The 24625-nt window shown below is 42.7% G+C and overlaps 1 protein-coding gene across 1 annotated transcript; it reads left to right on the forward strand.

The window, feature by feature from the left end:
- Positions 462-3548, forward strand: OTUD1 (OTU deubiquitinase 1). The gene has a single exon (XM_005688041.3). It carries the CDS (start codon positions 860-862, stop codon positions 2306-2308), a length of 1449 nt encoding a protein of 482 aa, XP_005688098.3. The 5' UTR covers positions 462-859; the 3' UTR covers positions 2309-3548.

Here is a 24625-nt window from a genome sequence, read left to right on the forward strand (position 1 = left end):
AGGGAGGCGTCACACTGCTACGTTAACAATATAATCTCAGGGTTGAGTGAAAAAGATGGCAGTGGTGCAACGACCATGCAGAGGCCATGCAGGTTTTAGGGCAGCTGTCTCCACGCAGAACTCGGAAGCTTGTTTTGAAACGCACTTTCAGCACTCTTGGCCACCCCAAGCTGCCCCGAACCCTCCAAGATCCACCGCTAAAGCGTAGAAAAGCGCGGCGCCTAAAAACTAACACTGAGGTGGGGCAGCGGCCACGGCTGCACAGGCCTCCGCGCCTCCGCGCTCTCCCGCCCGCGCGCCCGTCGCCCGCGCTGCGGGCCACGCCCATGACGTCACCGAATGGGGCGGGGCGAGACGGAGGGGGTGGGGCGAGCCCCGGCGGTTGAATGGGACGCCGCGACGAGCCGCACATTCCAATAAGGGCACGTGACGCGGCAGCGCTGCCTGAGGTAAACAACCGTGGCCCCGCCTCCTGGCTCGTCCGCGCGCCCTGCAGTGCTGCTAGCCGGCGGGACGCGCTCCAGCAGGGCGGGCGGCTACCTCCGAGAGTCCTCAGCGGCCGCCGCGGGCCGGAGCAGCGACGGCGGGCGCACGCGTCCCGGGTCTGCGGGCCGCTAGCGCCGGCAGGGGTCGAGCGCGCGTCCCCTCCCCGCCCCCACCGCGCGCTGTGGCGCAGCAGGAATTTGGCGGGGACCCGGGCGCTATTTGCAGCTCCTGACGCGCCGGCGGCCCTTCGGTCATTTCTATTCTCAGGGCACTGGGTCACCGCGCTCGGCCGGCCCCCTCCCCCGGGCCCGGAGGGTGTGTCCCCTCACTGGGGCTCGGCGCGCCTATAAGGGGCCGAGCGGCGGGCAGGGACATGCAGCTCTACAGCAGCGTCTGCACCCACTACCCAGCCGGGGGCCCGGGTCCCACGGCCGCAACCGCCGCTCCGCCCGCCGCCGCCACCGCCGCCTCGTTCAAGGTCTCTCTGCAGCCCCCGGGACCCGCCGGTGGCGCCCCGGAGCCCGAGACCGGTGAGTGCCAGCCGGCCGCGGCCGCCGAGCCCCGCGAAGCCGCCGCCGCTCCCGCCGCCAAGATGCCCGCCTTCTCCTCCTGCTTCGAGATGGTGTCCGGGGCCGCCGCCCCCGCCTCGGCCGCCGCCGCCGCTGGGCCGCCCGGCGGGTCCTGCAAGCCGCCGCTGCCGCCGCACTACACGTCCACAGCGCAGATCACCGTGCGGGCCCTGGGCGCCGACCGGCTCCTGCTGCGCGGCCCCGAGCCCGGCGCCGCGGCTTCCGCCGCCCCACGCGGCCGCTGCCTGCTGCTGGCCCCGGCACCAGGCGCTCCGATTCCGCCGCGGCGGGGCTCCTCGGCCTGGCTTCTGGAGGAGCTGCTGAGGCCCGATGGCCCGGAGCCTGCCGGTCTGGACGCGACCCGCGAGGGGCCCGACAGAAACTTCCGACTGAGCGAGCACCGCCAGGCCCTGGCCGCCGCCAAGCACCGCGGCCCCGCGCCGCCCCCGGGAAGCCCGGAACCAGGCCCTGGCCCGTGGGCCGAGGAGCGCCCGGCAGAGAGGAACCTCCGCGGCTGGGACAGAGCTGGCGACCGCGGCGACGCTCCCGGCGCCGAAGAGCCGGGGCGGCCCGACCCGGAGGCCGAGGCGGCCCCGGCCCGGAGCGGCGAGGCGGCCCCGGGCGGCGCGACCGAGGCGGTGATCGTGTCCAGGTCGGATCCTAGGGACGAGAAGTTGGCCCTGTACCTGGCGGAGGTGGAGAGGCAGGACAAGTACCTGCGGCAGAGGAACAAGTACCGATTTCACATCATTCCCGACGGCAACTGCCTCTACCGGGCGGTAAGCAAGGCGGTGTACGGGGACCAGAGCCTGCACCGGGAGCTACGGGAACAGACGGTGCACTATATCGCCGACCACCTCGACCACTTTAGCCCCTTGATTGAGGGCGACGTGGGGGAGTTTATCATCGCTGCTGCCCAGGACGGGGCCTGGGCCGGGTACCCTGAACTGCTGGCCATGGGGCAGATGCTGAATGTGAATATCCATCTGACTACTGGAGGGAGGCTGGAGAGTCCCACGGTGTCTACCATGATTCACTATTTGGGCCCAGAGGATTCCCTAAGGCCTAGCATTTGGCTCAGTTGGCTCAGTAACGGACATTATGACGCGGTGTTTGATCACTCGTATCCGAACCCGGAGTATGACACTTGGTGCAGGCAGACTCAAGTGCAGAGAAAACGCGATGAAGAACTTGCCAAGTCCATGGCCATATCCCTGTCCAAAATGTATATTGAGCAAAATGCATGCTCTTGAAGTGTCTGAGACCCTCGCCCTGGGAAAATTGCATACCTAATTTGTGTTTGGAGAGTTATATGAACTTTAATCAGGGTAATTGCACTTTTAAACTTTCTAGTAGATTTACTGTAGGTGTAATGCCTTAATCATTTTTTTGAATGTTTTCTCCTCAGAGCTGAAGGTTGCTGGGCACCTAAATGATGTTTCATAGTAGCTTTGGGTGATCCTACTGCTATTTATGATTTGCTGTATAAAGTTGGCACTACTTAATTTGCAAGCTGATTTCTCAGTGTAAATTTGTTCATTCCTGGTAATCTATTTTCTATAAAAACGTATTTTTGCACAACATTTTTAACAATTGGTGTACCTTCATCTAGGATGTGATCCATTTTGACAAACAGCTTTCCGGCATAAATCCAGAGAAGTGCTTTATATGAAGTTTATTATTTTGAGCAGAGTTTGTGATTTCGTATTTTATGTTGTTGGATTTGAATTTTAGAGTTCTTAGATAATTATTTCAAATGGCTATTGATGCTTTCATGTTACCAGATAATTGGCCCATTCCGTTTTGATGACAGATTAGTTGTTTGGAAAATCATTATTTTTCTAGAAATGGTCAACCTTTTAAAGAGAAAATACTTAAGGGGAGGTTGTGGGAAGATTTTTTTTTTTTAAAGAATAGTACCAGCTCTTACTTGAATGAAAGTCTGATATTTGCTGATGGCAGAGTGATTATTCTGTACTCCGGTTGATGTTTTGATTGTCTGGTGCTCTCGGTTGTTCTTATTTATATTTGTCTTTTTGTTGAAAAGAATTTTTTAACATGATAGAAAACTTTGTGACAAGATAAGCCTCCTGCTTCATATATAGTTTCTTGGATTCAACTGAGAGATTTGAAAATTAATGGCATAAATGCCTCCAATCAACCCTGGCAATTATTTTGTAGCAGGAGAATACTGTCTTAATGGTCTATTCCTTTTAAATTCTTTCACAAGGCAAAATAGGATTGCCCTGCATTATGTACAGTACAAATGTCTATACAGAGCTTGTATGGTTTGCTGGGTCAAACAATGTTTTCAACCTAAAATCTATCTCATTTCCACTTTTAACTACTTTTAGTGGTATTTATTAAGTAATGCAGTTTGTACTTTTTTATTTTGTAACATTTTGTGATTTTTTTTGTACAATACTGTATTTGTACAATAGAGCAATTCTCAGCTGATGGAATGAGTGAATAAAATGCATAATTTTACTTTTATGGTGTCTTTTTGCCTGAAGTAACTTTCATTTATTTTTTTATTTGGCTGCACCAGGCGGCATGCAGGGTCTTAGTTCCCTGACCATGGATCAAATCTATGTGCCCTGCATTGGGAGCACAGAGTCCTAAGCACTGGATGGCCAGGGAATTCCCAGATTTGAATGTTTTAGAGTAACCACAGAAATGCCCTTTTATGCAGTCTGGCCTCTTGAGATTAAGAGACTCCCTTAATTTTCAGGCTTCCTTGGTGGCTCAGCCGGTAAAGCGTCTGCCTACAATGTGGGAGACCCGGGTTTGATCCCTGGGTTGGGAAGATCCTCTGGAGAAGGAAATGGCAACCCACTCCAGTACTCTTGCCTGGAAAATCCCATTGACGGAGGAGCCTGATAGGCTACAATCTATAGGGTCACAAAGAGTCGGACACGACTGAGCGACTTCACCTTAATTTTAAGATGTGTTGTCATTTAGTTGAGAAGTGTCTGTACACATAATGCTGACATGCTTATTGCAGGATCAACCCAACTAGTTTGAATTTCTTACTTTTCAGTTGATGTCATGCTTATAGACAGTTGACTTTGAGCTCGTCGCTTAACCATGGAAAGATGGTCAAGAACCAATGGAAGGATGCCATTGGCTATCAAGGGAAGGCAATTTGTCAAAGGTCTAAAATGTTACCTAGCCATGAATCTCTGGTTTTTTGTTAAGATAAGTTTTGCTTCATAGCTTCACTAATTACATAACATGGGAAGAAAGAAATTCCTTGTTTGAATTACACAGCTAAATGTGTTTTTCCCCCTTTTCTCCACTTTATTAGAGGTGGATAAAGTTTGGGGTGCTTGAAGTTTACACACGAAGTGAATAGACTTAAGTATAAGTTCCTAAAAGGCTTTCTGTAAGGCCTAAAAGTATAAGTATAAAAGTTCCTAAAAGGCTTTCTATTACAGTTTTGAGGAAACAATTTCCTTCCACAGTGTTGTTCTGTTTCATTTTCAAATTGGAATCCCAGGTCCTGGATTTAGATTCCCAAGGAGGATAATACCTTTCATTAAATGGATTCTAAGATTGTATTCCAAGGCAGCATGTTATTTTGGTTGTCTTGTCTGAAAGGTTTATGTCTTTCTCATCCTTTGTCTTGGAGAAGGAAATGGCAACCCACTCCAGTGTTCTTGCCTGGAGAATCCCAGGGACGGGGAGCCTGGTGGGCTGCCGTCTATGGGATCACACAGTGTTGGACACGACTGAAGTGACATAGCAGCAGCAGCAGCATCCTTTTTCTATGGTTTTTTGTTGCTGTTGTTTGGAAGAAATGTAATATTTGTCACTCCTTTATGCTTCATGTTTATTCTTTCTTGCCATCCCACTTACATGTTAGCAGTTAACAATCCTGGATCACTAAGGACTTGAGCTGTGGAAGAGATGGAAATGTGGTTGACTCATTTCCTTTTAGCAAACATTTATTAAACAGTTCATTCTTTCAGTTACTCAGATAGCAGCTCAGGGGCTCAAAACTATATGAAGGAATGATGTGTTCAGTTGATGCTGTGAGCTAAAGTTTCTTTAGAGCTTACTACCCTGTAAAACATGATGGGGGAGTATAGATTCTATAAGGAAATCTAATTGTGTTTTCAGGTATAGTAGTATGAAAATCATACTGTTACCTTGAAAATTGTATTAAAGTAGTACACAGATAAAAATATACAAATACCTATTAGTGTGATTTTTGTCTTATTGTCTCATTTAAAAATGGCATAGTATGTCAAGATTTTGATGAAAATTTAAAATTAATTTGATCCTCTATTCATTTTCTTTCCTCTTTAAAAAAAGTTATTTATTTTTGGCTGTGTTAGGTCTCTGTTGTGGTGCCTGGGCTTCTCATTGCGGTGGCTTGTTGGAGAGCCACTGGCTGTAGGGTGAGGGCTCAGTACTTGTGGTACGTGGGCATAGTTGCTCTGAGGCATATGGGATCTTCTCAGACCAGGGGTTGAACCTGTGTCTCCTGCATTACAAGGCAGATTCTTACCACTGGACCACCAGGGAAGTCCCTTTTATTCATTTGCCACTCACATTTTTTTTCTCAGATAAAATAGACTCGTGTTAGCATATTTAATTGGACTGAGAAGTAAACCACTATTGATGACTGGCACAAGGGCATTCAAATGTGATTCTTCAATTACATTTTTCTAAACTTGTAGTCCATATGCTTTATATAGTAACATATTCATGAGGCACAGAGCCTTTACCCAGAAACCACATTTTATAGAGGAGGAAATGCCTTAGGAGCCTTTGAACATCAGAATTGGTTAGTTTCAGCTTGGGTAAATATAGTCTTAAGTTACAATCTTTTCTTCATAATTTTTGTACTGAAAAAGGATCTTGAGATAATCTCACTACTTTATGTGTTTTGTCCTCTTTCCTGAAGAGATGAGAAAGAGATGAGAAACTTAAAATTTTAGCTTGGTGTTCAGTGTGCTCATATGATGGAAAAGCATCAAGAATAAAAATAGATTTTAGACCTTTGGACATTGGATAATTTCATATGTAGGAAAATGTAGTGGAATAATTGAAGAGTTGTTCTTCAGTGGCTCAGTTGTGTCCAACTCTGCGACCCCATGGACTGTAGCAAGTCAGGCCTCCCTGTCCTTCACCATCTCCTGGAGCTTGCTCAGACTTATGTCCATTGAGTTGGTGATGCCATCCAACCATCTTGTTCTCTATTGTCCCCTTCTTCTCTTGCCTTCAATCTTTCCCAGCATCCAGGTCTTTTCCAGTGAGTCAGTTCTTTGCATCAGGTGGCCAAAGTGTTGGAGCTTCAGCTTCAGCATCAGTCCTTCTAATGAATATTCAGGACTGATTTCTGGTAAGATTGACTTGTTTCATCTTGCATTCCAAGGGACTGTCAAGTCTTCTCCAACACCACAGTTCAAAACATTCTCAATTCAAGAGTATATCCTTCAAATGTGTATCATGTTCAAATTTACTTGTCACATGAAATTGTAAATCCAGACTTTATTTATTTTGACATCCCTAGAGTGTCTATTGGAGAAGGCAATGGCACGCCACTCCAGTACTCTTGCCTGGAGAATCCCAGGGACGGGGGAGCCTGGTGGGCTGCCATCTATGGGGTCGCACAGAGTCAGACACGACTGAAGTGACTTAGCAGCAGCAGCAGCAGAGCGTCTATAACTGTCTCAAAGAGTCACCAAGAAACTGGATGGCATTTAATTCAGTTTCATTCCCCAAATGTACACAATGCCATGGACACGGGTTCTCTCTCTAGTCCCCTGCCTTCCAAGCTGGTACCTGGCAGAGTACAAAATATTATGTTCAGTAAATATTTGTTGAATGAAGGAACAAACTGAAGGGAAATAGAGTTTTGGAATTTAGTTGGTGGATGTGAAACAAAAATGATTTGACTCTAAAATTACTGGGAATTATCACTGACAATTCTGAACATCTTAAACTGAAGTAGTTTTATAAAAAGAGGATTAAAGTATTGAATTCTATGATGGAAAAAGGTAGGTTTTTGAAACCAAGATTTAGAATTTATTGATTTTTCTCTTTGTGTCATCTTCCAAACATCTTGAGACCAAGCTCAGAAAGATTATTTAAAAGGAGAACTTCACTAAAGTGATTTTAAAGGTGTTGCCATGTCCAAAGGGAGTTACTCTGACTTGCTTTGGGGTAACACCCATCCCAAGTCTAGTCTACAGCAATTCCTAGTTTTGCTGTTTTCTTTCTATGACCTAGTTGGAAGGTGGGAATGGTGGAACAGATTTCAAACATGCTCTCTAGGTGGTTGTGTTCAATAGTCCTAGCTGCATGCTTATGCCATTGGTGTAGAGCCTGGGTGAGTAGCACGCATCAGATCAAAACAGATCTATAGGGGGGAAAAATCAGTGTATTTCTTCCTGCTGTAAATTAGGTCAGTGACCATTATTCTGTGAGTCAGGTTCACAGAGTTCACTGTCATCAGATTACTCATAGTAAAACATTATCTAGCCTGGTTTCTCATAAGTGAAATTTCTAAATAATTGAATAGTCCATTTACATGTAAAGTATAAAACAGAACAGTTGCCTTTTTTTTTTTTTTTACTGTACCTAGTGGCATGCAGGGTCTTAGTTCCCCGACCAGGGGTCAAAACAGAGTCCTCTGCAGTGGAAACACAGTCTTAACCACTAGACTGCCAGAAGTCCCCAGAACAACTGCTTTTTATAAAACTCTTAAAGAGGTAACCTGTGATACACTTCTTAGCCTTTGTAGAATAACAGTACAGTTTAATCTTCCCTTAATGACTTGGAGGAGGAGGGTCTCCTGATGGCCAGGGTCTCTGGCCTTGAAACCTTGGTGGATTGCTAATGTGTGATAGTCCCTTTGTACTTTAAAGGATCTCAGAGTGCTGGGACTTTTTTTTCATGTTTTGTACTTTTCTGTCTCCTCCCTTACTTTCTGATTGTTCCTCTCACTACTGTCTCTCTAGCCCTAATTCTCCATTATAATTTCCCATGTTGAATTAGAGACTCCATCAAGCATGTTTGTCAGAATTGATTCTAAGATAATACGAAATGAGTTTCTCATTTAGCACCAGGATGCTCTGCTATGAGTAATGTGCTTCAGCTTACTTTTTAGTCAACCAGAGACCTTTTTTTTGCCTTTGTCTTCCTTTTTACCTTCTTTGATGGTGTCCTGGAAATGCTGAATTTGTTTGATTAAGGAACTTAGGAATGTGTGCAGTGGCACATTAAATCAAAATTAAACAAACAACATGTATTAGTTATCCAAAGCCTCAAAATTGGAGCTGATATCATTGCCTGGTTAATATTTTGCTCCCTCTTTGCTGTTTGCCATCCTTCATAGCACGTACATGCCGTTGTCTTCCTTTTGCTTGTGAAATTTTATTGATAGTGTTTATGTTTCCTAATGGTGTTTTTTCCTTAATATATCAATATTTTAACTTTTTAAATAGATCTTTTTAGTTATTGTGATTCTTTTTTCTTCTTCCAGTTTTATTGAATTATAATTGACATACGGTACACTGTAAGTCTAAGGTGTACCACATAATGATTTGAAGTACATACATCATGAAATGATTACCACAGCAAGTTTAGTGAACACCCATCATCTAATAGATACAGAATTAAAGAAATAGAAAAAAATAGCTTTTTTTCCACTGAGATGAGAACTCTTAGGATATATTCTTTTAGCATCTTTTGTATGTAATATATAATAATGCTAATTATGTTTATCATGTTGTACTGTACATTCCTGGGGCTTCCCAGGTGGCTCAATAGTAAAAAATCTGCCTGCTAATGCAGGAGACATGGGTTTGATCCCTGGGTCAGGAAGATCCCCTGGAGGAGGGCATGGCAACCCACTCCAGTATTCTTGCCTGAAAAATGGACAGAGAAGCCTGGTAGGCTAAGAGTCCAGGGGTGGCAAAGAGTCAGACACAACTTGGTGACTGTAGTACTCAGTTATGACTGGAAGTTTGTTCCCTTTGCCTTCATCCAATTCCTCCCCCCATGTACCCCTGACCTCTGGTAATCACAAATCTGATCACTTTTTCTGTGAATTTGTTTTTGAAATACAGTTGACCTATATTGGTTACTGGTGCATAGCATAGTGATTTAATATTTCTATACCTTTCAAAATGATCACCACAGTAAGTCTAGTTACCATGCTATGCACTTTTAAATTTTATTATTTATTTAGTTTTTGCTGCCCTGGATCTTCATTGCTGCATGTGGGCTTTCTCTAGTTGTGGCAAGTGGGGGCTACTCTCTAGTTATGGTGCTCTGGCTTCTCCTTGCAGTAGCTTCTCTCCTTTCAGACCGTGGGCTGTAGGGAGTGCGGGCTTTAGTAGCTGCTGTGCACAGTTAGTTGCCCCGCAGCATGTGGGGTCTTCCGAGTTCAGTTCAATTTAGTCGCTGAGTCGTGTCTAACTCTTTGTGACTCCATGGACTACTGCACGCCAGGCCTCCCTATCCATCACCAACTCCTGGAGTTTACCCAAACTCATGTCCATTGAGTCAGTGATGCCATCCAGCCATCTCATTCTCTGTTGTCCCCTTCTCCTCCTGCCCCCAATCCCTCCCAGTATCAGGGTCTTTTCAAATGAGTCAGCTCTTTGCATCACATGGCCAAAGTATTGCAGTTTCAGTTTCAACATCAGTCTCTAATGAACATTCAGGACTGATCTCCTTTAGAATGGACTGGTTGGATCCCCTTGCAGTCCAAGGGATTCTCAAGTCTTCTGCAACACCACAGTTTAAAAGCATCAATTCTTTGGCGCTCAGCTTTCTTTATAAAACAACTCTCACATCCATACATGACTACTGGAAAAACCATAGCCTTGACTAGATGGACCTTTGTTGGCAAAGTAATGTCTCTGCTTTTCAATATGCTGTCTAGGTTGGTCATAACTTTCTTCCGAAGGAGTAAGTGTCTTTTAATTTCGTGGCTGCAGTCACCATCTGCGGTGATTTTGGAGCCTAAAAAAATAAAGTCTGACACTGTTTCCACTGTTTCCCCATCTATTTGCCATGAAGTGATGGGACTAGATGCCATGATCTTCGTTTTCTGAATGTTGAGCTTTAAGCCAACTTTTTCACTCTCTGCTTTCACTTTCATCAAGAGGCTCTTTAGTTCTTCATCACTTTCTGCCATAAGGGTGGTGTCATCTGCATATCTGAAGTTATTGATAGTTCTCCCGGCAATCGTGATTCCAGCTTGTGCTTCATACAGCCCAGCGTTTCTCATGGTGTACTCTGCATATGAGTTAAATAAGCAGGGTGACAATATATGGCCTTGACATACTCCTTTTCCTGTTAGGAACAAGTCTGTTGTTCCATGTCCAGTTCTAACTGTTGCTTCCTGACCTGCATACAGATTTCTCAAGAGGCAGGTCAGGTGGTCCGGTATTCCCATCTCTTTCAGAGTTTTTCACAGTTTATTGTGATCAGAATACACAGAAGAACTGTACAAAAAAGATCTTTATGACCCGGATAATCACGATGGTGTGATCACTCATCTAGAGCCAGACATCTTGGAATGTGAAGTCAAGTGGGCCTTAGAAAGCATCACTACGAACAAAGCTAATGGAGGTGATGGAATTCCAGTGGAGCTATTTCAAATCCTGAAAGATGATGCTGTGAAAGTGCTGCACTCAATATGCCAGCAAATTTGGAAAACTCAGCAGTGGCCACAGGACTGGAAAAGGTCAGTTTTCATTCCAATCCCAAAGAAAGGCAATGCCAAAGAATGCTCAAACTCCCGTACATTGCACTCATCTCACATGCTAGTAAAGTAATGCTCAAAATTCTCCAAGCCAGGCTTCAACAATATGTGAACCGTGAACTTCCTGATGTTCAAGCTGGTTTTTGAAAAGGCAGAGGAACCAGAGATCAAATTGCCAACATCCGCTGGATCATGGAAAAAGCAAGAGTGTTCCAGAAAAACATCTATTTCTGCTTTATTGACTATGCCGAAGCCTTTGACTTATGTGGCTCACAATAAACTGTGGAAAATTCTTCAAGAGATGGGAATACCAGACCACCTGACCTGCCTCTTGAGAAATCTGTATGCAGGTCAGGAAGCAACAGTTAGAACTGGACATGGAACAACAGACTGGTTCCAAACAGGAAAAGGAGTACGTCAAGGCTGTATATTGTCACCCTGCTTATTTAACTTATATGCAGAGTACACCATGAGAAACGCTGGGCTGTATGAAGCACAAGCTGGAATCAAGATTGCCGGGAGAAATATCAATAACCTCAGATATGCAGATGACACTACCCTTAAGGCAGAAAGTGAAGAGGAACTAAAAAGCCTCTTGATGAAAGTGAAAGAGGAGAGTGAAAAAGTTGGCTTAAAGCTCAACATTCAAAAAACGAAGATCATGGCATCTGGTCCCATCACTTCATGGGAAATAGATGGGGAACAGTGGAAACAGTGTCTGACTTTATTTTTTTGGGCTCCAAAATCACTGCAGATGGTGACTGCAGCCATGAAATTAAAAGACGCTTACTCCTTTGAAGAAAAGTTATGACCAACCTAGGTAGCATATTCAAAAGCAGAGACGTTACTTTGCCGACTAAGGTCCTTCTAGTCAAGGCTATGGTTTTTCCAGTGGTCATGTATGGATGTGAGAGTGGGACTGTGAAGAAGGCTGAGCGCCGAAGAACTGATGGTTTTGAACTGTGGTGTTGGAGAAGACTCTTGAGAGTCCCTTGGACTGCAAGGAGATCCAACCAGTCCATTCTAAAGGAGATCAGTCCTGGGTGTTCTTTGGAAGGAATGATGCTAAAGCTGAAACTGCAATACTTTGGCCACCTCATGCAAAGAGTTGACTCATTGGAAAAGACTCTGATGCTGGGAGGGATTGGAGGCAGGAGGAGAAGGGGATGACAGGATGAGATGGCTGGATGGCATCACAGACTCGGTGGATGTGAGTCTGAGTGAACAACGGCAGTTGGTGATGGACAGGGAGGCCTGGCGTGCTGCAAGTCATGGGGTTGCAAAGAGTCGGACACGACTGAGCGACTGAACTGAACTGAACTGAACACAAAGGCTTTGGCATAGTCAAGAAGAAGTAGATGTTTTTCTGGAACTCTCTTGCTTTTTCCATGATCCAGCGGATGTTGGCAATTTGATCTCTGGTTCCTCTGCCTTTTCTAAAATCAGCTTGAACATCTGGAAGTTCATGGTTCACGTATTGCTGAAGCCTGGCTTGGAGAATTTTGAGCATTACTTTACTAGCTTGTGAGATGAGTGCAATTGTGCAGTAGTTTGAGCATTCTTTGGCATTGCCTTTCTGAGGTATTGGAATGAAAACTGACCTTTTCCAGTCCTATGGCCACTGCTGGTCTTCCCAGACCAGGGATCAATCCTGTGTCCCTTGCATTGGTAGGTCGATTCTTAACCACTGGACTACTAGGGAGTTCCCCATGCTGTGCATTTTTTAATTTATTCTACCAAGATATGCTAATGATAAAGTAATTAAAATATCAGGTCTTCATTGAAGACTCCATATCATGGTACACATAGACAGGTCTAATACAAATATGAATTTTTAAAAAGTTTTCCTCTCTTTAATGAAAGTGAAAGTCACTCAGTTGTGTCCAACTCTTTGTGACCGCATGGACTATAGTCCATGGAGTTGTCCAGACTAGAATACTGGAGTGAGTACCCTTTCCCTTCTCCCAGGGATCTTGCCAACCCATGGATGGAACCCAGGTCTCCCAGATTGCAGGCAGATTCTTTATCAACTGAGCTATCAGGGAAGACCTCTCTTTAATACTTCTTTAATAAATGTATATTATGTCTGCATTGTGTAAATAAGTTAGTCTTTCATTTCCTGGCCTTCTCTTTCCTTGAAGGTAAAAATTTTCCCCTCATATTGGTTAGAATGGTTGAACAGATTGAGTAGGCACCTTGCATTAGTGTGTTAATAAATAGAATTTAGACAGTTTTTGAGAAAAGACAATAGAATGACAATTTTTAGTCCATATAAGGGCAGTTTTTTAAATTTAATTTTTATTTTATATTATAGTTGATTTATAGTGTTGTGTTAGTTTCAGATGTATGGCAAAGTGTTTCAGTTTATACATATATCCATTCTTTTTCAGATTCTTTTCCCATTTAGGTTATTACAGAGTATTGAGTAGAGTTCCCTATGCTATACAGTAGGTCTTTGTTAATTATTTCTCTTCTTTATGCTGTGATGTGCTTAGTTGCTCAGTCATGCCGGATTCTTTGCAGCCCTATGGACTGTATAGCCCACCAGGGTCCTCTGTTCATGGGATTCTCCAGGCAAGAGTACTGGAGTGGGTTGCCATGCCCTACTCCAGGGGATCTTCCCAACCCAGGGATCAAACCCAGATCTTCCGCATTGCGGGTGGACTCTTTACTGTCTGAGCCACCAGGGAAGCCCAAAACACTGGATTGGATAGCCTATCCCTTCTCCAGGGGCTCTTCTTGACCCAAGAATCAAGCTAGGGTTTCCTGCATTGCATGTGGACTCTTTACCAGCTGAACTACCAGGGACGTCTGTCTTATATACAGCAGTGTGTATATGTTAATTCCAAACTCCCAATTTATCCCTCGCCTACCTTTTTCTTTTGGTAACCATAAGTTTGCTTTTGAATAGACAATGACAATTTGAAAAAACTCCCCAGTGGTAAATGTGCATTTTATATTTTAAAGCAGTTAAAGTAGAAATTTCTCCCCTTTCTCCCACTTCCTGCCCCACCGTGTCCCAGCCTTTTATACTTTGAATTGGGGTGCTTTTAGTGAGTGTTGATGTCTAGTGGATTGGGAATATGTAGAGAGGCAGCCTCAATGATGTTTGCTTGAAGTAATGACTAAGTTTAAATGAATGGTCCCTTCTCCAGGGGATTTTCTGGACCCAGGGATCGAACTCAAGTCTCCTGCATTGTAGGCAGATTTCTTTCTCGAATGAAATGAATGAAAGCCCTCAAATGAATGTTCCACTTAGATTAGAAATTCTCTTGAATAATTAGTAATGGTCTATGTGGTTGTATTTCTTAGCTTATCAAGGTACAACAAAGTGGTGTGCAAATTAGGTAATTGTGGAGGGAATTTATACCGATGTGTCATAGAACACCTGTGCAGCCAATTTGTAAAATAAACTCACGTAAGGGTTTCAGTTCTAATGACAAACAGGAAACATTCACACTTTTTATTTCTTGCAATGAAATTTGAGCTATACTGGATATGTAATAGGATGAAAGAAGTAGAACAGTCAGGAAATACTTAGCTGTCGTTTCACTGCCTTTGCCATGTTGTTGAAAAGTGCAGATGTGGGGGAGTAAACAATTATGCTTTTTACTTTAAACAAAACTCATGTCTAATAAACAGTAGTAGTCCATGGGGTTGCAAACAGTTGGACACGACTAAGTGAGCACACCTGAGAAGATACCTCAGTAATTCCAGCTTATACAGAATTCTGGGACAAAGAGGAGAGAGATTTAAGATGTATGTTGAACTTTTCAAAGGAAAATAGCTCTCTTTTTCTTTACCTTTTTATTTTATTGATTAACTTGCCAGATGTCACTACTAAGAACTGTGGCAATCTGCAAAGAGATGGTTACACCAATTTAGAAAATAGCTTGACCCTACAGGAACAGACAGCACAGTTTAATAGTTAAGCCAAGCTGTTGTAACAAAAAGAAGTGAGGAAGAAAACCCTTCAAGAAGAAGATAATTGAAGTATCTATGAGTAAAGTATACATTAACTTGTTTCACATTACAAAGATATAAAAGTAGAAGTAATAGTTTCCATAATTCAATGTTCCCAGTTAGATCCTCAACAATGTAATTGCTACAGATTAAATATATACATGTTGCAAAGCCTTCCATATTTTGAGAAGGCTGGTATCTTTCTAGTTCTATTCTTTTTTCTCTTTTAATTGGAGTATAATTGCTTTATAATATTGTGTTAGTTTCTGGCACAAAGCAAAGTGAATCAGCTCTATGTATACATATATCCCCTCCCTCTTGAACCTCTTTCCCACCCCCCTCTATTTCTATTCTTGTTCTTTAGTATATCAGAAATATCTTGACAACCTGGCATTCCACACAAGCCATGGTTTTCTTCAGAAAGAACAATATACAAAACTTTATCCTTTTAAAGTTTTTTTTTTCCCACAGTTTTTACAGATCTTGCTTCATTAGGATTTTGCTGGTTTTACTTTTCCCTCTATTTTCAAATTGTTTTTCTTTTACGCTGTTCTGCTTGATTTTCTTTTAGAATAGTTTTATGTGACCTATTCTGCTTAAAATTAGGTAGTCTTTCCTAATTTTTACTCATTCACTAAGTCTTTAAAAGAAAATAAGGAAACTTCACCCCTAAAAAAGAAAACAAATAAATATATCATTAGTGGGGAATTAGTGGGCTAGAGGCTCCATATAAGTGTCATATTTATAATTTAATGATGAGACTTCTCTTCTGAAGTTAAGGTTAATAAGAATCTTTGTATACATGTGTCAGAGCAGCCAACTGCAAAGATAGCCCACCCCAAGTGATGGTTTCTAAAGTTCATTTTGAGCAGGAGGGGGTTCTCCTAGTTAAATCAGAGTGGCTATACTATAAGCATTTCTTAGCAGGAGTAAATCAAAAGTAGTTGATATAGGGGACTTGCCTGGTGATCCAGTAGTTAAGACTACACCTTCCAATGCAGAGGTTGGCTGGTTTGATTCCTGGTCGGGCAACTAAGATATCATGTGCCTTGAGACCAAAATCATAAAACAGAAGCAATATTTTAACAAATTCAATTAAGGCTTTAAAATAGGTCCATGTCAAAAAATCTTAAAAATAAAATTGTTACAGAGAAAGTCATAGCTGACCCAAGTATCTATATCCAAATTATCTGTCTATATGTCTTTCATTTGGAGAAGGAGATGGCAACCCACTCCAGTATTCTTGCCTGGAGAATCCCAGGGACGGAGGAACCTGTGGGCTGCCGTCCATGGGGTCACACAGAGTTGGACACGACTAAAGCGACTTAGCAGCAGCAGCAGCAGCCTGTCTTTCATTACCTGTCTATATATCTGTCTGTCTGTCCAGCCTGTTTGAGGAATGTATTGTGATGAGATAAGAATGATGATCTGTAGATGCCTAGAGAAAAGTCAAGGAACACAGATGACAATACATGGGTCAGTGTATCTTTGCTTTCATTGAATGACCAGGAGCTCTGGGCAAGCCACGCTAGTACACTGAATAGAGAAGAAAAATATAGGAACATACTTCTTGGGAGTAGGAAATAAATATACATTCACCAAATATTGACTACCTGGAGAATAGAAGGTACTGTGCTAAGTACTATGTAAACTCATAGGTTATAGTAGATCTTTAATAACTAGAAGCTATAACAATCATATCTTGCACAAATTATTGTACTCATAAGAAAGGTCTTTGGAACCAAATTAGCTGGGGTTTAAATTGAGGCATTTTACATCTTATCTAAAGCAGAAGAGGGACACTGACAGGTGAAAAAGAAACAAGTAAAAAAGGAAACAGAATGCAGTGAATGGGAGAAAAGTCAAAATAAGAAAAAAGTAAATCCATAATTGATATCTTCAGAGAGATGAGATCAAGATCCTGGAGAAGGAATTGCTATTTTTAGAAAGCACTCTTATTAATTAAAAATAGCAGAGCTGAAATTCAGTAGAAGTTTCGAAGATAAAGTGGAGAAAATCTCTCAGAAAGTGGAACAAGGAGACAGGGAATGGAAAATAAGGACAAAATAAGAAAATGAGATTAATCTTAGAAGCCCAATATTTGACTAAAATAGGTTTTCCAGAGATAGGATAGAGACAATGGTTCAGAAGATTATATGAAAGATTTCCTGGAACTCAAGGATAGTGGTCTCCAGATTCTAAAGTCCCACTGAGTGTCCACAGGGTCTTTGTGAAAAGTCATACAGGCATGTCTATGGATTGAGATGGGACTAGTGCTCCCTAAAGTGGCGCAGTGTACAACATATACAACTGTGTGTGGCCGCCAAATGAATGCAAGAAGACCCATGCCATGGCATTTCAACTAGAAATTTCAGAGTTTTAGGGATTAAAAAGAATAACATGAAATCTTTCTGAGAGGAAAAGTTAGTCACATCCAGTTTAGGAACAGCATGGTATCAAACTTCTCAAGAGAAACATCATAACAGAAGACCAATTAGTAGTCTTAATTGTCAATAACACAATCTATATGGTTAGTTTAAGCAGATAAGAAATTTTTAATATGTTTTATGTTAGGGTATAATTGATTAGCAATGTGTTAGTTTCAGATGTATAGGAAAGTGATTCGGTTATGGTTATGCTTATACATACGTCTATTCTTTTCAAATTCTTTTCCCACTAAGCTGTGACATAACATTGAGCAGAGTCCCCTGTGCTATAAGTAGGACCTTGTTGCTTATTCATTTAAAATATAGTCGTGTGTACATGTCAATGTCAAATTCTCTAAGTGTCCCTCTCCCACTTCCCCTCTGATAATGATAACTTCAGTCTCTAAGTCTGTGCCTCTTGGCAGCTAAGAAATTTGTTGACCTCAGATTGCTTAGGTGGTTATGGAATTTTCTGGTAAGCCAGAGAATGGAGGCTTGTATACTATATTGCCCGATCTATACCCAAAGACCACAGGGGGAGCCCCACTACCACACCTGGCACAGACAGCACAGCTACAGCATGAAGAAGCTTGCTACACACAAAACACACAAGCCACAAGGAGTTAACCTTTTTCCTCTAAGCTATTTCAAGTTATTTTCATTACTTACAAGTTAAGAGTCTTCAGTTCAGTTCAGTCGTTCAGTCATGTCCTGACTCTTTACGACCCCATGAATCGCAGCACGCCAGGCCCCTCCGTCCATCACCAACTCCCGGAGTTCACCCAAACTCATGTCCATTGAGTCGGTGATGCCATCCAGCCGTGTCATCCTCTGTTGTCCCCTTTTCCTCCTGCCCCCAGTCCTTCCCAGCATCAGGGTCTTTTCAAATGAGTCAACTTTTCACATGAGGTGGGCAAAGTATTGGAGTTTCAGCTTCAGCATCAGTCTTTTCAATGAACACCCAGGACTGATCTCCTTTAGAATGGAGTGGTTGGATCTCCTTGCAGTCCAAGGGACTCTCAAGAGTCTTCTCCAACACCACAGTTCAAAAGCATCAGTTCTTCAGTGCTCAGCTTTCTTCACAGTCCAACTCTCACGGCCATACATGACCACAGGAAAAACCATAGTCTTGACTAGACGGACCTTAGTCGGCAAAGTAATGTCTCTGCTTTTGAATATGCTGTCATAACTTTCCTTCCAAGGAGTAAGTGTCTTTTAATTTCATGGCTGCAGTCACCATCTGCAGTGACTTAGGAGCCCCCCAAAATAGTCTGACACTGTTTCCACTGTTTCCTCATCTATTTCCCATGAAGTGATGGGACCAGATGCCATGATCTTTGTTTTCTGAATGTTGAGCTTTAAGCCAACTTTTTCACTCTCCGCTTTTACTTTCATCAAGAGGCGTTTTAGTTCCTCTTCACTTTTTGCCATAAGGGTGGTGTCATCTGCATATCTGAGGTTATTGATATTTCTCCCAGCAATCTTGATTCCAGCTTGTGCTTCATCCAGCCCAGCGTTTCTCATGATGTACTCTGCATAGAAGTTAAATAAGCAGGGTGACAATATATAGCCTTGACGTACTCCCTTTCCTATTTGGAACCAGTCTCTTGTTCCATGTCCAGTTCTAACTGTTGCTTCCTGACCTGCATATAGGTTTCTCAAGAGGCAGGTCAGGTGGTCTGGTATTCCCATCTCTTTCAGAATTTTCCACAGTTTATTGTGATCCACACAGTCAAAGGCTTTGGCATAAGCAATAAAGCAGAAATTGATGTTTTTCTGGAACTCTCTTGCTTTTTCCATGATCCAGCGGATGTTGGCAATTTGATCTCTGGTTCCTCTGCCTTTTCGAAAACCAGCTTGAACATCAGGAAGTTCACGGTTCACGTATTGCTGAAGCCTGGCTTGGAGAATTTTGAGCATTACTTTACTAGCATGTGAGATGAGTGTAATTGTGTGGTAGTTTGAGCATTCTTTGGCATTGCCTTTCTTTGGGATTGGAATGAAAACTGACCTTTTCCAGTCCTGTGGCCACTGCTGAGTTTTCCAAATTTGCTGGCATATTGAGTGCAGCACTTTCACAGCATCATCTTTCAGGGTTTGAAATAGCTCCACTGGAATTCCATCACCTCCACTAGCATTGTTCGTAGTGATGCTTTCTAAGGCTCACTTGACTTCACATTCCAGGATGTCTGGCTCTAGGTGAGTGATCACACCATTGTGATGATCTGGATCACGAAGCTCTTTTTTGTTCAGTTCTTCTGTGTATTCTTGCCACCTCTTCTTAATATCTTCTGCTTCTGTTAGGTCCATACCATTTCTGTCCTTTATCGAGCCCATCTTTGCATGAAATGTTCCCTTGGTATCTCTAATTTTGTTGAAGAGATCTCTAGTCTTCCCATTCTGTTCTTTTCCTCTATTTCTTTGCATTGATCACTGAGGAAGGCTTTCTTATCTCTCCTTGCTATTCTTTGGAACTCTGTTTTCAGATGCTTATATCTTTCCTTTTCTCCTTTGCTTTTCGCTTCTCTTCTTTTCGGAGCTATTTGTAAGGCCTCCCCAGACAGCCATTTTGCTTTTTTGCATTTCTTTTCCATGCAGATGGTCTTGATCCCTGTCTCCTGTACAATGTCACGAACCTCATTCCGTAGTTCATCAGGCACTCTGTCTATCAAATCCAGTCCCTTAAATCTATTTCTCAGGCCCACTGTATAATCATAAGGGATTTGATAAGGTCATACCTGAATGGAATTCACATAATGAAAGCTGCTGTCTGTGCAGCTTATGCAGGTCTCCATATTGCTTGACCCTACCTCCACACTTTGATTCTTGCTCTATGTATATTCCACCCATCACTTTGTCTTTTCACACCACTGGCTGCCCCCACCTACTCTGTAGTGTGGCTTCAGCATGACACCCACTACAGCCATCATTCGAGGAGCTATCGTGGTTCCAATGATTGGATTGGAGCACCAGATATACAGCTTCTCCCACTTCTTCTGGGCTCTAAGAAAACACTGAAACATTGATCATAGGACTGGCTTCTCCAGCACCCACTTAATGGGCTAGGTAATCCAGTCTGGAAGTGTGGTACAGTCCATGAATTGGCTTTTGCTATACACCCACAAACTTAAGGCCTTTAAACATCTCACCATCCTAAGGATGCCTGGGCAGTTCTTTTAGTCTAAACAGGCTCATCTGGGACTGGGGGGTATAGAATGAAGTAACAGGTCTGTTTGTTGGCAGGCTGGTTGTTCTTGCCAGGGAGGATCCTTGTGGGGAAGGCTTCACCCACATATCTGACAGTTGGCTCAGTGTCAGTTGAGACAACCCTGTGACTGTCTCCTCACTCAGCAAATTAGCCCAGGGTCATTTTCATGGTGGTAGAAGTTCCCAGCAGCAAGAGAAAGCAAACCCAGATGTGCAAACACTTCTCAACCTCTGTTCAATGTCATACTTGCTAATGTTCCCTTGGCCAAAGAAAGTCACATGATCAAACCCAGATTCAAGGGTTTGGTCTTGGCTGGAGAAATAGATTCCTCCTCTTGCTAAGAGTTGCTGTACATTCACATTTCAAAGGACCATGCAGTCAGGAATGGGAGGAATTACTGTGACCATTTTTGCAGTCTACCATAGCGTGTTAATGCCTGCTAAGGTGAACTTTGGAGATCAGAAGGAAGAGGACAAGATCCACAGGCAAACTCTCTTCTTCCTTCCCAGTGAACCATTCTGAGGTGTACTGGTTCCACATAGTTACCTGGAGATGTCCTGAGTGACCGTGCAGCTGTCTTGATAGCCTTTCCTCCTTCCTTATTCCTCATTCCCTGCCCTTGCTGCCCGGGACTGTACTCACCAACAAAGCATTGCAAAGAGGATTTTGTTCAGCTTTGTTTCATAAGTATTCAGAGTTAAAACACTTTTCTATCAGATTCTTGAGAAGATAATGTAATGTTTCTGGGGGATACTCCATAAATAGTAACTTTTGTTATCTTTTATTGTTCTTATTACTAACAAAAATATTTCACAACAATAAAATCTGAACTTTAAAAGTAGAAATGATCTGGGCCACGTTCTCAAATCACACTGTAGCAAAATGAAAAATTAGTAAGTCTCAAGAAAATGTAAACTGATGGAAATAAAAAACAAGCAAACAAAAGATGAAACCCACAAAGTTTCCTAAATAGCATCTAGTCAATAATACAAACTGTTTATAAAATAGATGGAAAAATAATATTTAAGAATCTCCATGGTATGTAGCATTCACATGATTAAATTCCTTAGTGGTCTTGATAAACAAAAAAAACAAAGTGAGTATTAGATCTATGATTTCAGGGAAAAGAACAAAAACAGACCCAAGGAGAGAGATGACCAAGATAACTGGGCTGTGCTGCAATCTGCTTTTATTGGCTCATGAGAGATGCTTGTTCAATTTTCAGGAACTTGGTAAAGTGATTGTGAAACTCAGCCATGATTAATGATTAAAAATTTCATTATATAAACTTGAATCCACTGTATAAAAGACAAAAGTAATAAATACTCAAGCCATCACTTTCTATTTTACTCCATTTCACTATTATATATGTTCTTGAGTTCACCGGCGTCTTTGGATCTGTATAGTGGAAATACTACATAATGGTGTCCTACTGAGCCTCTATTCCCAATTCTGCATTCCCTGATATTCCACTGGCAGCTGGATATTAGCCACAGTGGAAGTATTTACATCATGGTATTTGGCAGTGCTGCCAGTCAGAAACATCTCCTCTTCCTCCTCCTTTTCTACATAAGTAAGTGAAAGTCACTCAGTCGTGTCTGACTCTTTTTATTGTATAGTTCATGGAATTCTCCAGGCGAGAATACTAGAGTGGGTAGCCTTTCTCTTCTCCAGGGGATCTTCCCAAGCCAGGGATCAAACCCAAGCCTTCCACATTGCAGGCAGATTCTTTACCAGCTGAGCCACAAGGGAAGTCCCTTTTTTTTTACAAAAAAATTTTTATTTTTACTTTATTTTACTTTACAATACTGTATTGGTTTTGCCATACATTGACATGAATCCACCACGGGTGTACATGCGTTCCCAAACATGAACCCCCCTCCCACCGGGAAGTCCCTTTTTAGGATTCAGTTCAGTTCAGTCGCTCAGTCGTGTCTGACTCTGCGACCCCATGAATTGCTTATAGTTAGGGTTCACTTCAGTTCAGTCACTCAGTTGTATCCGACTCTTTGCTACCCCATAAATTGCAGCACGCCAGGCCTCCCTGTCCATCACCAATTCCCAGAGTTCACCCAAACTCATGTCCATCGAGTCGGTGATGCCATCCAGCCATCTCATCCTCTGTCGTCCCCTTCTCCTCCTGCCCCCAATCCTTCCCAGTATTAGAGTCTTTTCCAGTGAGTCAACTCTTTGCATCAGGTGGCCAAAGTATTGGAGTTTCAGCTTCAGAATCAGTCCTTCCAAAGAACACCCAGGACTTATCTCCTTTAGAATGGACTGGTTGGATCTCCTTGCAGTCCAAGGGACTCTCAAGAGTCTTCTTCAACACCACATTTCAAAAGCATCAATTCTTTGGTGCTCAACTTTCTTCACAGTCCAACTCTCACATCCATACATGACCACTGGAAAAACCATACCCTTGACTAGGTGGACCTTTGTTGGCAAAGTAATGTCTCTGCTTTTGAATATGCTATCTAGATCGGTCATTACTTCCAAGGAGTAAGCGTCTTTTAATTTCATGGCTGCAATCACCATCTGCAGTGATTTGGGAGCCCCCAAAAATAAAATCTGACACTGTTTCCACTGTTTCCTCATCTATTTCCCATGAAGTGATGGGACTGGATGCCATGATTTTAGTTTTCCGAATGTTGAGCTTTAAGCCAACTTTTTCACTCTCCGCTTTCACTTTCATCAAGAAGCTCTTTAGTTCTTCATCACTTTCTGCCGTAAGGGTGGTGTCATCTGCATATCTGAGGTTATTGATATTTCTCCCGGCAATCTTGATTCCAGCTTGTGCTTCATCCAGCCCAGCGTTTCTCATCCTGCACTCTGCATATAAGTTAAATAAGCAGAGTGACAATATACAGCCTTGACGTACTCCTTTTCCTATTTGGAACCAGTCTGTTGTTCCATGTCCAGTTCTAACTGTTGCTCCCTGACCGGCAAATAGGTTTCTCAAGAGGCAGGTCAGGTGGTCTGGTATTCCCATCTCTTTCAGAATTTTCCACAGGGTTAAGTTATCTTTTCTACAGAGATATTGTTAAACATTTACCAGCTTGCCACTGACTGCTGCTGCTGCTGCTGCGTCACTTCAGTCGTGTCTGATTCTGTGTGACCCCAGAGACAGCAGCCCACCAGGCTCCCCTGTCCCTGGGATTCTCCAGGCAAGAACACTGGAGTGGGTTGCCATTTCCTTCTCCAATGCATGAAAGTGAAAAGTGAAAGTGAAGTCTCTCAGTCGTGTCCGACTCCTAGCAACCCCATGGACTGCAGCCCACCAGGCTCCTCCGTCCATGGGATTTTCCAGGCAAGAGTACTGGAGTGGGTTGCCATTGCCTTCTCTGTGCCACTGACTAGTGGTACATAATCTTTTCTAAGGAACATGAATATTCCAGCTTGAAATTAGAATAAAATGAAGGTAAAGCATTAGGATGCTTATAAAGTTCACACTCATTCCAGTGCTCTAGGATGCTCTAGATCTCAGGGATACATTTCTTTGGTTTGCAGTTAAATCAATTCTAATTAATGCAAGGTGGACTTTAACACGCAAGAGTGACCCAGATCTCAAACTGTCTCTCTAGACTGACAATGAGTAAGTGCTGCTAATGAGTAAGTAACTACAGAAACTTTTGAGCCAAGTCTCTGGATGCCTCTGGGCTATCCAGAAGCTAGAAATGTGGGAAATGTACAGCTGGATAAAAATGGATTTTGATCAAATGAAACACTCTTCTAACATTTTTTTTTTTCTACAAAGAATGAGAAAAGTTAAACCAGGTCGATAAGTATTAGTAAAAAAAATAATGTATAGCAACACTAACTAAATCTCATTTTTACCATGGGGGCTATTTTCTTTGGATTTGAAATAATTCTCAGTAAAATTTCTTTATAGCAATTTGTGTCAAAGACATTTTAACCTATAAGCTTAGTTTGAAAGGTATATTAATGTTCATTTAAAATAGAGAATTAGATTAATGATGTTGACTTGAATAAAGTGTGAATTGGCACACAGTTCCATTAAACACCAATAGTTTATTCCTGTTTTTTCAAATTCACTTTGAAATAAATTCAGGAAGAAACCATTGTCTTAATTCACTTTGTATATCTGATTAAGTTTTCTCTAAGTTTCACTTTGTTAACATTTAAACACCACGCAGAAATCGATTTTGGAGGAAGAGAAATTATAGCATTATCAAAATTAACTGACACCTTTTCTCCTTTATGCTCAAGTTGTGTTGTGATCCTGTGA

This window comes from Capra hircus, chromosome 13 (genome assembly GCF_001704415.2).
Source record: "Capra hircus breed San Clemente chromosome 13, ASM170441v1, whole genome shotgun sequence".
Lineage (NCBI taxonomy): Eukaryota > Metazoa > Chordata > Mammalia > Artiodactyla > Bovidae > Capra > Capra hircus.